Source organism: Bubalus bubalis, chromosome 10 (assembly GCF_019923935.1).
Source record: "Bubalus bubalis isolate 160015118507 breed Murrah chromosome 10, NDDB_SH_1, whole genome shotgun sequence".
Classification (NCBI taxonomy): domain Eukaryota; kingdom Metazoa; phylum Chordata; class Mammalia; order Artiodactyla; family Bovidae; genus Bubalus; species Bubalus bubalis.
The window spans coordinates 27,803,004-27,815,731 of record NC_059166.1 but is presented as its reverse complement, the minus strand read 5'-3'; the positions used below and the strand labels follow the sequence as shown (position 1 = coordinate 27,815,731).

At 38.3% G+C, this 12,728-nt stretch overlaps 1 protein-coding gene across 4 annotated transcripts in view; it reads right to left on the bottom strand.

Moving 5' to 3' along the window:
- Positions 1 to 12,728, bottom strand: part of NHSL1 (NHS like 1) — a 156,509-nt gene that overhangs the window by 32,111 nt on the left and 111,670 nt on the right. For all 4 annotated transcript variants that reach the window (XM_044924171.2, XM_044924172.2, XM_044924173.2 and 1 more), the window contains exon 3: positions 5,498 to 5,625. In XM_044924171.2, coding sequence (XP_044780106.2) covers positions 5,498 to 5,625 — 128 coding nt within the window. The remainder of the gene's footprint in view (positions 1 to 5,497; positions 5,626 to 12,728) is intronic.

Here is a 12,728-nt window from a genome sequence, read left to right as displayed (position 1 = left end):
CCCTGATCTAGAAGGGAAGGCAGATATGACTAGAGTCTCATCCCAGTGTAATGGAATGCGTGGAACAAGAGAAACTGGAACAAGTTGAGAGATGCCCTCACTACTTGAATGCATAAAGGTCTGAAATGACAGACCACAATCTTCTCACCCTGCTAAACAGGACAGAGCAACAAAGTGCCACAGATCGCAGAGCAGCGAACACATGGAACCAGCAAAAACTCCTCTGTGTTTCCACTGTGTCCTGGAATTACTTACCCAGAGAGACCCAATAATAAAATAATTGTATATAGAATCATGTTTTCTGGATAGTTAAGTGACCCAAGGCCAGGGGCTCTGTCTATATATTGGGACTAAGCAGGACTTAACATGGTTTTTTGAAAACAATACCGTGAATAAGTGAATGCTGCTACTGCTAAGTCACGTCAGTCGTGTCCAACTCTGTGCGACCCCATAGACGGCAGCCCACCAGGCTCCCCCGTCCCTGGGATTCTCCAGGCAAGAACACTGGAATGGGTTGCCATTTCCTTCTCCAATGCATGAAAGTGAAAAGTGAAAGTCAAGTCGCTCAGTCGTGTCCGACTCTTTGCGACCCCATGGACTGCAGCCCACCAGGCTCCTCCATCCATGGGATTTTCCAGGCAAGAGTACTGGAGTGGGGTGCCATTGCCTTCTCCGGAATAAGTGAATAACACCAAACAAGTCAAAGACAGAGGGAAAAGTGGCAACAGCAGGCATAATGAGAAGGAACTTGGGTAATTTAGTAATCTTGTCCTATTATTTCACCAACATAGTGCAATGAAAAGAAATGAAATATAAAGTGAGAAGCCCTGCATTCATGTCCTCTCAAATACTGGCTTTGTGATCTTGAGAAAGCAATTTAATATATCTGAGTCTCAGTTTCAAGATGGTTACAATGCTAGCAATAATTATTAAAAATACTGACTTTATGGAAGGTCTTGTGAAAATGAGATATAATTTGTGAAAAAGTTCTGAAGTGTTCTACAATTATTATAAAATGAGTGCCAGTAAAATAACCACTGGTAGTTTTACACACAGATAACCTGTAAAGTCACAACAACTAGAAAGTCTTAGTAATTGCTGAAACCTCTCAAATTTATTGCCTTAGGTAGGAAATTCTATGTTTGTGGAATAAAAGACTTAGAATGATTGAAAGAGTAGCCAAATTTTCATAAAACCAGACACTGTCTACTGAACTAATTTCTTTGAAGTCTGGTTTGAAAAACCGAGCAGTTTAAAGACATCAGTCATCATTATTTGAGCATATACTGTGCCAGGCACCATGCTTAAGGATTTAAAAAACATTAACTCACTTCAGCCTCATAACCATCTTCAAGGTGTGAAAGGCAATCAAGTAATTTATCATCAAAACCAGAATGCCTTTGAGAGTGAAAGGAGTACTTTTAATAATTACACAGAACAGCAGCCGTAAACCAGGACTATCCTGAGCAAAACCAGAACATGTGGTTTATGACCCTTCACAGTTAAGGAAAGTGAAACTCGCAGAGGGAAGCAATTTGCCAAGGCCACCAACTTCGACAGGTGGGAAAGCTCCTCTACACCAGTCTCCCCAGCATCACCTTATACATGCTTCCTACACGTGCGGTTACAGAGGAAGGCCACTGTCCTTTTATCATCCTCAAAATCCTCCTTCAATTTAAATCTCTCATATCAATAAAGACCAAAACAGAACCTGAGATGATGCCAGTTCAAAGAAAAACAGAGACTAGAAAAGAAAATTTCAGTTTCTATCAATACCATGAAAGCCAACCATTTATTGCCACAATCCCAGGCTAATTTATCTGTCTGGGGAGAAGGAGGGCAAATTTTACGCAAGAGATTGAGTAACTCATGACTGACATCCTTTCTGCTGAGACAATGGGGCCTCTGTGAATGTTTCCCTGATTCAGTGAACATATCATCAAACATAACCTCCCACAATGGCAGTTGGAGATATGCCCTCTCAACTCACAGGAAGTATCCTGTCATCTGTAGCTGAAATTTCCTTCAAATACCTGAATAACCTCTTTGGTAGTACCTGGCACACAATGCAAACTAACAAAACAAAAAACTGTCAAGACTAGAACAATACCAAAGCAACAGCTTACTCTTTGATTTCACAGTTGAATAAAAATGTTATTTTGTGGGATTTCTGAATCCCTTTGCAGACAGCATTTTTCAAGCAGCATGTTTACTATGTAGATGACATATATAACATATACTTGGAAACAGTTCAAGCAACTTCTTTTCTTGCTACACTACATCACTACTTTGAAAGATATGTATGTGGAGATCACCAGCAAAATAACTTTCACTACACCATAAACACAAGTCCTACTTGGGAAATGTTTTGCATTTGGATAATTACTTTGGAATGATGAGCCAGAATAAATAACCAAAACAGGCATCCCCTAAGTTCTCTGTTCTAATTTATATGTCCTTAACTTCTGTCTTATTAGCAACTTTCATTTTAGGAGAGTGCTCTTATCCTAAGCACATAATAGATGCTTAATTATTACCTGTCCCTTCTTCTCCAGAGTTCACTGCTGTCCTCACCATAGCCTACTTAGAAATACAAAGGGTTTTCCCAGTAGAATTTTCCTTCTAAATTGACTTCTGTATACTCCATGTTTAAAATGACCCCAACTGCTAGAGTGACATTTAAGGACATGATTGCAGTCAGGGGTCTTGGTCTTAACATAGGAACTATACACTGTTAGCCTGGAGCCCCTCATACAATGAATGGATCCCCACCTGATCTCAAATGCCAACTTCACCATCATATATGCATGGATGCATGCAAGTTGCATCGGTTGTGTCCAACTCTTTGTGACCCTATGGACCATAACCAGCTGGGCCTCTTTGTCCATGGGATTCTCCAGATAAGAATACTGGAGTGGGTTGTTATGCCCTCCTCCAGGGGATCTTCCTGACCCAGGGATCAAACCCATGGTCTGTTATGGTCTCCTGCATTGGCAAGTGGGTTCTTTACCACTAGCATCACCTGGGAAGCCCTAAAAAGTTAGGTCACTTCCTGGACTTTACATTCTGTCTTTAACATTCTGTCCTACCAGCTTATATATTCAGGTGCCACACTGCAGTGATTCCTGACTCTTTATGTTTTAATACCTGGTCAGGCTGCTTCTCCTTCCCCGTTGCTCTTCTAGTTTACAGCTTTGCCAGTAGCAATCTTGGACCTGGCCTCTCCAATCCTCTTTCTCCTCCTCCCATCCCCTAAAATAATTCCACACTAAAACAGAACAAAACTACTCAATTTTTTATTGCTACTGTGTTAATTTTTAAAATTAACTTGGGCAGAATTGACAGTTTTTTGATATTGAATCCTCTAATCTAAGAGCATGTTATTTCTTTTCACTTATTCAAATCTTAGCTGTGTTCCCATAAAGTATTTTAAAGCTTTTTCATATATAACTTGCATTTTTAAATTAAAATTTTCCCTACTTTGTTTACTATAGCTATTTTAAATAGACTTTTTCTACTATCTCTTCTAACTTGCATATGTAGATATGAAAGTTATTGATTTCTATACCAATATTATACCATATGTATATTTCTACTATGTTATAGTAACTGCAAATACCTGTCTTATTCTTTGTTCTCATGAGAATGGCCCATTAAAAATTATGTTGGATTTGGTGACAAGTAGGTACTTTTGTTAAGTTACAAATATCCACTTATTCCCATATTATTATTATTTTTTAATCAAGAATGGCTGTAAAATTGTATCAAATGTCAATATCTACAGCTTTTATATGAATTTTTCTCCTGAAGTATATTAATACAATTAATACATGATTGAATTATCTAATGATGAACATTCTTACATTACTATGGAAATAAATCCAGGTTGATTTTGAAGTATTCATTTCATAAATGAGTTACTAGATTATGTTTCATGTTATTTTTAATTTCTAATGCCAATATTCATGAGTGAGATTGGCTAGTTTATCTTCTGATTTGTGTATTTAGGTTTTGGTATCAGTGTTAAAACTAATTTATTATTATTTTTTAATTTCATCTTTTCCTTCTCTTTCTTTGCTCTCAGACAGTTTCAAGCACTGAATTAACCTACTCTTAAAACTTTAGTAGATTCTTCTTCGTGAAACTATCTAAGCTTGGTGTTCTTCCTCAATTTGGTTCAATTTTTTTTTAAACTATTTCAATTTTTCCCCAGTTTTATTGAGATATAACAGACATTAATATTGTGAAAGCTTAAGGTCTACAATGTGATGACTTGATGCATATATATTATAAAACAATTACCACAATAAGGTTAGTTAACACCTTCATCGACTCAGTTACTACTTTGGAGGTCAATATGGTGTAATTTTTGATACAATTTTTTTAACATGGAAATTAGTCTGTTAATATTCCCCCTCTAGATGTTCTAAAGTCAGATTTGATACTTTAAATAAATTAGAAAATCAGTTTCAACATTAGCTATGTCTTGCATCTAACAAAAGATATATATAATTTTTATTCCTAATCATAAAATCTTCTGTTTGAAAAATGTTAGTGATTTCCTATTAGCTATGCAATAAGAGCTAACTCTTTCACTTGGCATTGCCCATCTGTAATCTTACTTCAGCCTCCCTCCACCACTATTCCTGTCATCACTCTTCATGAACTCAGTATCCACTGAGCTGTTCCATCTAACACCTGCTCTGATCCTTCACAACCTTACCTCCAGTGCGCCTCAGCCACCCACTCTTAGGGACATACTCTAGACCTAGTTGCCACATAATACCTGAACTGCAATTCTGGAGTGGTTCACTAACTGATAATCCTACACAATTTGCTCAAGGTGTGAGAAAAAGGAAAGAATCAAGAATGTGCCCGATGACCTTGACTTAAAAATGGGTAGAAAGAAGTTGAAACTTACTGAGGTGAGGAAAACTATAAAAGAATCAGGTAGAGTTTTTTTTTGTTTTTTTTTTGTTTTTTTTCCTTTTGGAAGAGAGATGTGAGAATCACATTTGAATTTGAATCAGTTTGAGATAGCTGTAAGAGACATTTAAGTGGCGATGGACAGTAAGCAGATAAATGCATGAGTGTGGACTAGAGCTTAGAAATTTAGAAAACTTCAATGCATGGAATTTAAGAGATAAAGTTAAGAAGTAGTATTCTAGGAATTACGAGACACACTTTAAGTCTTAGCTCTGCCACTTGCTGTATGTATCAGTTGCATCTTCAAGGCATTAATTTCTTTATTTAGAAAGTGGTGAGTGGAAGACTGTTCTCTAAGATCTTTTTTGAGCAGGCTGTTCATCCTCCATTCATTTAATTCAATAAATATCTACACAGAAGAACAGAACTGGAAGAATCATACTCCCTGATTCAGGCTATATTACAAAGCTGCAGAAATCAAAACAGTATGGTACTAGCACACACAAAAATAGATCAATGGGTCAGGATGAAAGCCCAGTCGAGGATCATGTGTTGAATTTAGAAGACTTACCTTTGGATCTGTTTCTTCATCCTCATCTTGGTAATCATCATAGAGGGGACTGGAGTTGGCTGCAAAGGTGGGTCCTTGGGAATAGTACTGAGAACTCCGGTAGCCATCCCGCCGTAACTTATCACATTCTGCAGGAGTAGAGGTCAGGGAAGGGAGAAAGGGCTTTAAGAACCAGGATTTGCTTACTCCTTTTTATTTACCTTTTCTTGCAATATTTCTCTACATATAATAATGATTTAAAATAATAATAAAAATGATAAAAAGAACTAAGAGTTAGTAAAGCAGCTACCACACCTTATATGCCATGTTAATACACTTCAAAGGGACTGTTTTACACCTCTCAAAAACTCTCTGAGTCAGGGTAATTACATTACTTTTATTGAAGTATAGTTGATTTACAGTGTTGTGCTAATTTTTACTGTATAGCAAGTTGACTCAGATATACAATGTATACATTCTTTTTTAACATTCTTTTCCATTATGGTTTATCACAGGATGTTGAATATAATTCCCTGTGCTATGTTATAGTAGGTTGCTATTGTTTAGTCACTAAGCTGTGTCTGACTCTTTTGCGACCCCATGGACTGTAGCCTGCCAGGCTTCTCTGTCCATCGAATTTCCCAGGCAACAATACTGGAGTGGGTTGCCATTTCATTCTCCAGGGGATCTTTCCCACTCAGAGATTAAACCCAAGTCTCCTGCATTGGCAGGCAGATTCTTTACCACTGAGCCAGCTGGAAACCTGTACACCCTATATATGATAGTTTGCATCCACTAATCTCGAACTCCCAATCCTTTCTTCCCCTACTCCCCCTCCTTCTTAGCAACCACAAGTTTATTCTCTGTGAGTCTGTTTCTATTTTGTAAATAAGTTCATATTTTAGATTCCACATATAAATGATATCATATGATATGTGTCTTTTTCTGATTTACTTCACTTAGTATGATAATCTCTAGGTCTGTTTATGTTGCAGCAAATGGCAATATTTCATTCTTTTTTTATGACTGAGTAATATTCCACTGCATATATGCACCACATCCTTTTTATCCATTCATCTGTTGATGGACATTTAGGCTGCTTTGATGGCTATTGTAAACAGTGCTACTATGAAACAGGGATGCATGTATCTTTTCAAATTAAAAGTTTTGTCTAGGTGTATGCCCAGGACTGGGATAGCCGGATGACATGGCAACTAAATTTTTAGTTTTTTGAGGAACCTCCATACTGTTTTCCATACATACTATAATTTTTGACATGTAACAATTGATGACATAATTCCACATCAAAAAACACAAGCAATTCTCATGTGAGGCTTGCCTTCTAGACTGATCAACTGGAAGTGAGAAATCATGGATTATAATCTATCATTCTGTTTTTACTTCCAATTTAATTTGATGCTAAACTGCCTGTAATCACTGTGTGGAGTTTAGCACAAAGCTGGGTGGCAGTCTGAGATGTCTTCCAGTTCATGGACCAATGACTGGGGCCATTGGCTGCTCAGAGACTGGGGATTCTCTTCAAGGAGGAACCACTGCACTGCTAACTCCCATCAGTTGAGGGAGAACAAAGCAAGGGTTCCAATGACATTTTAAAGTCCTAGGCGCTCTCCTATGACTTAGATACCTCAGAAAAGTATTTGCCTTGCAAAAGGATTCCCCACAGTGTTGCTTTAAATATCTATCTTGCTAAAGGAAGGTGACAGGTGTTTGGTTTTGGGCAAGTTTCCTCTTTGCACAGTTTTACAAAACCATGCACCTAATAGCACAGAACTAAAGTAGGGCATCTTCAGAGCTCCCTTTTAACACTAGGATCTAAGCTGCTTCTTCAAAGAGGAGATGAGCAGCTGCTTTAGTGGAGGGATAAAAATAAAAAAATCCTCACTGTCCTGTGTTACCTATCTCATGGTGGGAGCAGAGAGTCAAATGAAAACTACAAATCAGATTTTTTTTTTAACTCCATAGAAATAGTTACAAGGCTCTTTTAGAATGCCAAGCTAACTGAAAAATTGTACAGCTAATCATAAGATAGTTAAACACTAATACTTCAGTTACTTATGGGCTGAATAATGTGTGGGCTAGACTGGCAATCCATGCTAACCAACACTGAATAAAAAAAGAAAATTAAAAAAAAAATTTCTGACACCTCCAGAGTACATTTGAAAAAATGAGGATTTATAACACTAATTGAACCCTTTTCAGTGAAAAAGACTTCCACATTTTCTCCAATATTTCACAACTTCTCTACAAAAATAAACAGTACAACCAGATTCTGTTCTCATTCCTACAGGGATGTTACATAAAGCATGATGACTAGTTTTCAAACGGTGTTCAGTACAGAGTTCTTGGATTCTGTAAATATTTTACTTTTTAAAATGATTTTAATTATTTCCTTTTGGCTGCGCTGAGTCTTCATGTTGCATGAGCTTTTTTCTCTCTAGTTGCGGTGAGCAGGACTGCTCTCCAGTTGCAGTGCAGGCTTCTCTGGTTGGGGAGCATGGGCCCCAGGGCGCATGGGCCTCAGTAGTTGTGGCTCCCAGGCTCTAGAGCACAGGCTCAATAGTTATGGCGCACAGGCTTAGTTGCTCCATGGCATGTAGGATCTTCCCAGATGAGGGATCGAATTTGGGTCTCTGGTACTGGCAGGCAGATTCTTCACCACTGAGCCACCAGGGAAGTCTGATTTTATTTTATTTTATTTTTTTTATCTTAAAGCTAAAATAAAACATAACACTCAACCCTATAATTCTACATGTCACTAATTTGAATTGCTAAATTAACTTTTCTGTAGTCCTATAAACTGAAGTCTCCTAAAGATTCAGGGTGAATCTTGTAAAACAAACTAATAAAACCTATTACCACTGTAAGTTACTTATCACATAATTTGGTGCTTTCAAAAATAGTTACCAAACAAAACAAAACACAAAGTTAAGGCCAAGGCCCTTTAAACCAAATCCTTTTCTTATTCAAAAAATAATCCTTTTCACCCTCCTTCACTGACCTTAAGATAAGTATAAGTCTCAAATTATAGAATTTTACAGTACTAAATAATCTGTTCTCGATATCAGGTACCATGTGAGAATGTATTTAGAAAAGATTCCTCTGCAAGGGACTGCTAGGCTAGGTCATCTCTAAAGGTGGTATTCATTCTGATATTCTTGGCAATAATATTAAAAACATCCAAAATGTTATCATCAAAAACGACAACAAATCACAAGAGTTGGCAAGAATGTAGAGAAAAAGGAACCCCAGTGCTGTAGGTGGAAATGTAAATTGATGCAGCCAGTATGGAAAACAGTATGGTGGTTCCTCAAAAAATTAAAAACAGAACTATCACACAATTCAGCAATTCTGCTTCTGGGTATTTATCTGAAGAAAATAAAACAGTAACTCAAGAAGATATATGTACTCCAATGTTCATTCACACGCACACACAGAGGAATATTACCCAGCCATAAAAAAGAATGAAATCTTGCCATTTGCAATAGCATGAATGGACCTAGAAGGTATTATGCAAAGTGAAATAAGTCAGACAAAGACAAATACTATACGATTTCACTTACATGTGAAATTTAAAAAACAAAACAAACAAATCGGAAGCAGACCTAAAGATTCAGAGAGCAAGTGGGTGGTTGCCAGACGGCAGCGGGGATGGGGTTGGGCATAATAGGTGAAGGGGATTAAGATGTACAAAATTTCAGTTATAAAATACATAAGTCTTAGGGATGTAATATACACCCTTACATAGAACATGCTCTATAATACCATAATAATTTTGTATGATGACAGATGTTACTAGACTTACCATAATCACTTTGCAATATATTTAAATATCAAATCAGTATGTTGTACACCTGAACCTATACAGTACATCAATTACACTTAAAAATTTTTTAATTAAAAGGAAATTAAAAATAGCCAAACGACATACCTGTTAAAGCTTATAAAACCAAAATACTGCAAAATTGTTATCCATATATTAAAATCATGAAAAGGTGGCAATTGTTAGTATTCCCAGTATGTGTCATCTTTCAAGCCTAGTTTAAAGGACAATGTCTTTTCTTACCATGGTTAAATTTATGTCACAAAAATGTTTAAATAGTGGTATAACAAACTAGCATATCAAATGAACATGGTGCTCATCTAAGACTAAATTAGGCCATATAAATTTATGGCAGATAACCAATTTTTAAATTCTTACCAGATTAATATAATAAACTCATTAATTAATCTAATTAATAAATAATCTACTTAATCCAAGAAACTCATCAAGTTCCACTGTCATTTATCTTCAACTCTAATGGGAAATCTAGGAAATTTTCCTCTTGTCAAGTTGCAGTGGCCCTCAGCTTCTAAAACCTTGGTTTTGTTCATTAAAAAGTGAGTTTATTGTCTATGGAGTGAGATATAAGTGAGTATTGCTGCTGCTGCTGCTGCTAAGTCACTTCAGTTGTGACCGACTCTGTGCGACCCCAGAGACGGCAGCCCACCAAGCTCCTCCGTCCCTGGGATTCTGCCGGGGTCCAGCCCCGGCTGAGCCAGGGTATTCGAAGGAGAGACGGCTAGGCGAGGGTCAGGGAATAACTGCTTAATTACACTTTAATTAAGGATACAAAGAGTAATAGAATAAGGATAGCTCAGTGAAGAAATTCAGTGGAGAAAAGCGGCTGAAATAAGGATAGCTCAGTAGGAAAATTCAGTGGAGAAAAGAAGCTGAGTGGCTTGGTTTACGCGGAAAATCAATATAACCCGTGACACCAGGTTAGCTCTGACCACGGAGGCCGCAGGCGCCCTCTCGAATAGCGGAAGGTGCCCCGCCTTAGACACCTTCTCGAGTGGGTCTTAGAAGCCCAGGCAAATAAATGGTCGCAGAGGACATCCGCGCTCCAGATGGACGCTCAGCTGGAATTTGGGAGAGATAGTGACATGGGGAGACCAAGTTTCAGTGAACAAGGCCCGCAGTTTATTTTCCAAAGTAGTTTTTATACCTTAAGTTACGCATAGAGGATAATGGGGGAAGGGGTAGAGTCATGCAGCAAGCCAGGCTTTCTTCCTGCAAACTTATCATATGCAAAAGTTCAGGTGATTGACATCATCTTCTGGCCCGGAGGCCTGTTAACATTTTAAGAAACTTATCTTTCTCTAAAGGTGATTATTCCAAAGTCAGGCGCCAGCCTTTCAAAAAGCATTGGACAAAGCTGCATTTTACATTTCTATACACCCATTATGTCAATCAATACACTGCCAAGGACACAGTAGGTAAGGAGTATGGAGACTTAGCAGCAAACATTGGCCCAACAAGTGAAAAACCCTTCACCAATACAATTTCTAATCAATCTCTTAACTACTCAAAGGAATCTGTGTTTAGGCAGTTTAGAACATCTTCTGCCTCTCACAGTTGGGAGGCTATGAACAATCACATGTGGCCGGAAAAACCCATTCAGGCAGGCTAGAGGATTTCCAAAGGAGTTTGTAGGTTAAACACTGTCACACCCAGGAATTATTAACTGGAGCTGTAAGCTAACTCTTTTTCCAGAGAGAGGTAGTGGGAGACAGCCCCCCGTAAAGTCAGAGGTGTAGGTGAAAGCACAAAGCAGAAAGTAGGCAGACTCTGGTTTTGGGGGTAGATGCTCGAGAATTTCCAGGGGGACTCCTGAGGCTCGATCCCGCCTTTGCGTATGCCGAGCCTCCTTCCTCATGACCTTTGTCATGGGCGGAGTGCCTCACGCTGGCTCCCGGCAGTGATAGAATTCCAGTTGAGCTATTCAGATCCTCACTCAATATGCAATATGCCGGCTCCCAGCATCTCCCCCTTTTTTATTTCTTAAAACAGCCAGATGCAGCTCAGTCGTGAGCTTCTGAATGTTCTGCCGAAGAATCCTGACAATACAAGGAAGAATGAATATGAGAAGCAAAATTAAAGCACCAGCAGCGATGTATCCAAGGATATTAGACAGAATGTTTTTTCCTGAAATGAAGTTAGAGAAAGTGTGAAAAAAGTCATTAGCTGCCCCAGCGGCAGTAAAATCCAGTCGAGAGTGTTCCAGGGTCTGTATTTGATTATGAAGTTTCCCTAAGTCCAGGCCAATGTCAGAGCTGTTCCAAACACCTGAGATATGATTTTTGATTTTTTCCCATTCTTAATCTGTCTCGTTTACCTTTAAAGATGTCACGCATATCCACCGGTAATCAGCGTGGCAAGACAGAGCCATTTTCACTTTTAAAGCCTGTAACTCAGTCCCAATATGCATTATTGCCTCTTTTAAGGCGTCTACTCTCATCTCTAATTTCCTGTCTATAGCTTCCTGTGTTGCTAGAGTTAGTGAAACATTTTTAGACATGATATCAACATATTGGGCAGTATGCACTTGTTGAGTCAATGATATTGCTGCCACAGTAACAGAAGTAATTGTGGTTATTAAAGCTGATATTCTTAAAATAAGTAAGCCCACAAATCGTCGCAATCGCATTAAATCCTGAAGTTGTTGTAATACAGCAAGACTATAGTTATATCAATAAGTGGTTACATTATAAGATAAGGTGGACGTTGTAACACTTACAAAGGAGCAAACATTATATTGAGGGTTTAAACAAGATGAGAGCATACATTGTTCACAGGTCACTACATTGGGTCCACCAGTTTAAAGTCACATGTACATTAAGTTTTCCAGAATCGTTGGTAAAGAGAAAAACATAAGAAGAGGGTAGACAAGCCAAAACAGAATAAGTAGAATTATTTTCTGGTTGGAGTTCGCGCTGCAGCAGCCCCGTCGGTCCCGCCGGGACCTCGATGTTTATCTTGCCTCCCCTTCTGGTGGGCTCCTCTTTTGTGATCGAAGCAATGGGTGAACTGGATGTCTGGGGGTCTGCAACATGGCGAATCAGCCTGTCTAAATTGAAGAATCTGCATTCTGTGGAAAAAAATATACGCACATCCTCGACCGCTAGTTAATGATAGGTCAGGACCCTTCCATTGTCCTGAGAGGGCCTTCCATTTGACTAATGGTTTTGCATTTAATTGCTCCAGGCACCAATGACGAAGCATTGCAATAGTTCTGGCTGAAATCAGTATTTAAAATATTTATTACAAAAAGAACATGTTGCAAGATTTGATGGGGAGAGCTATACTTAAACTCCCCTTCTTTTAATTTTTGAATTTGGATTTTTAATGTTTGGTGTGCTCTTTCCACAATGGCTTGTCCTTGGGGATTATAAGGAATGCCTGTATTATGTT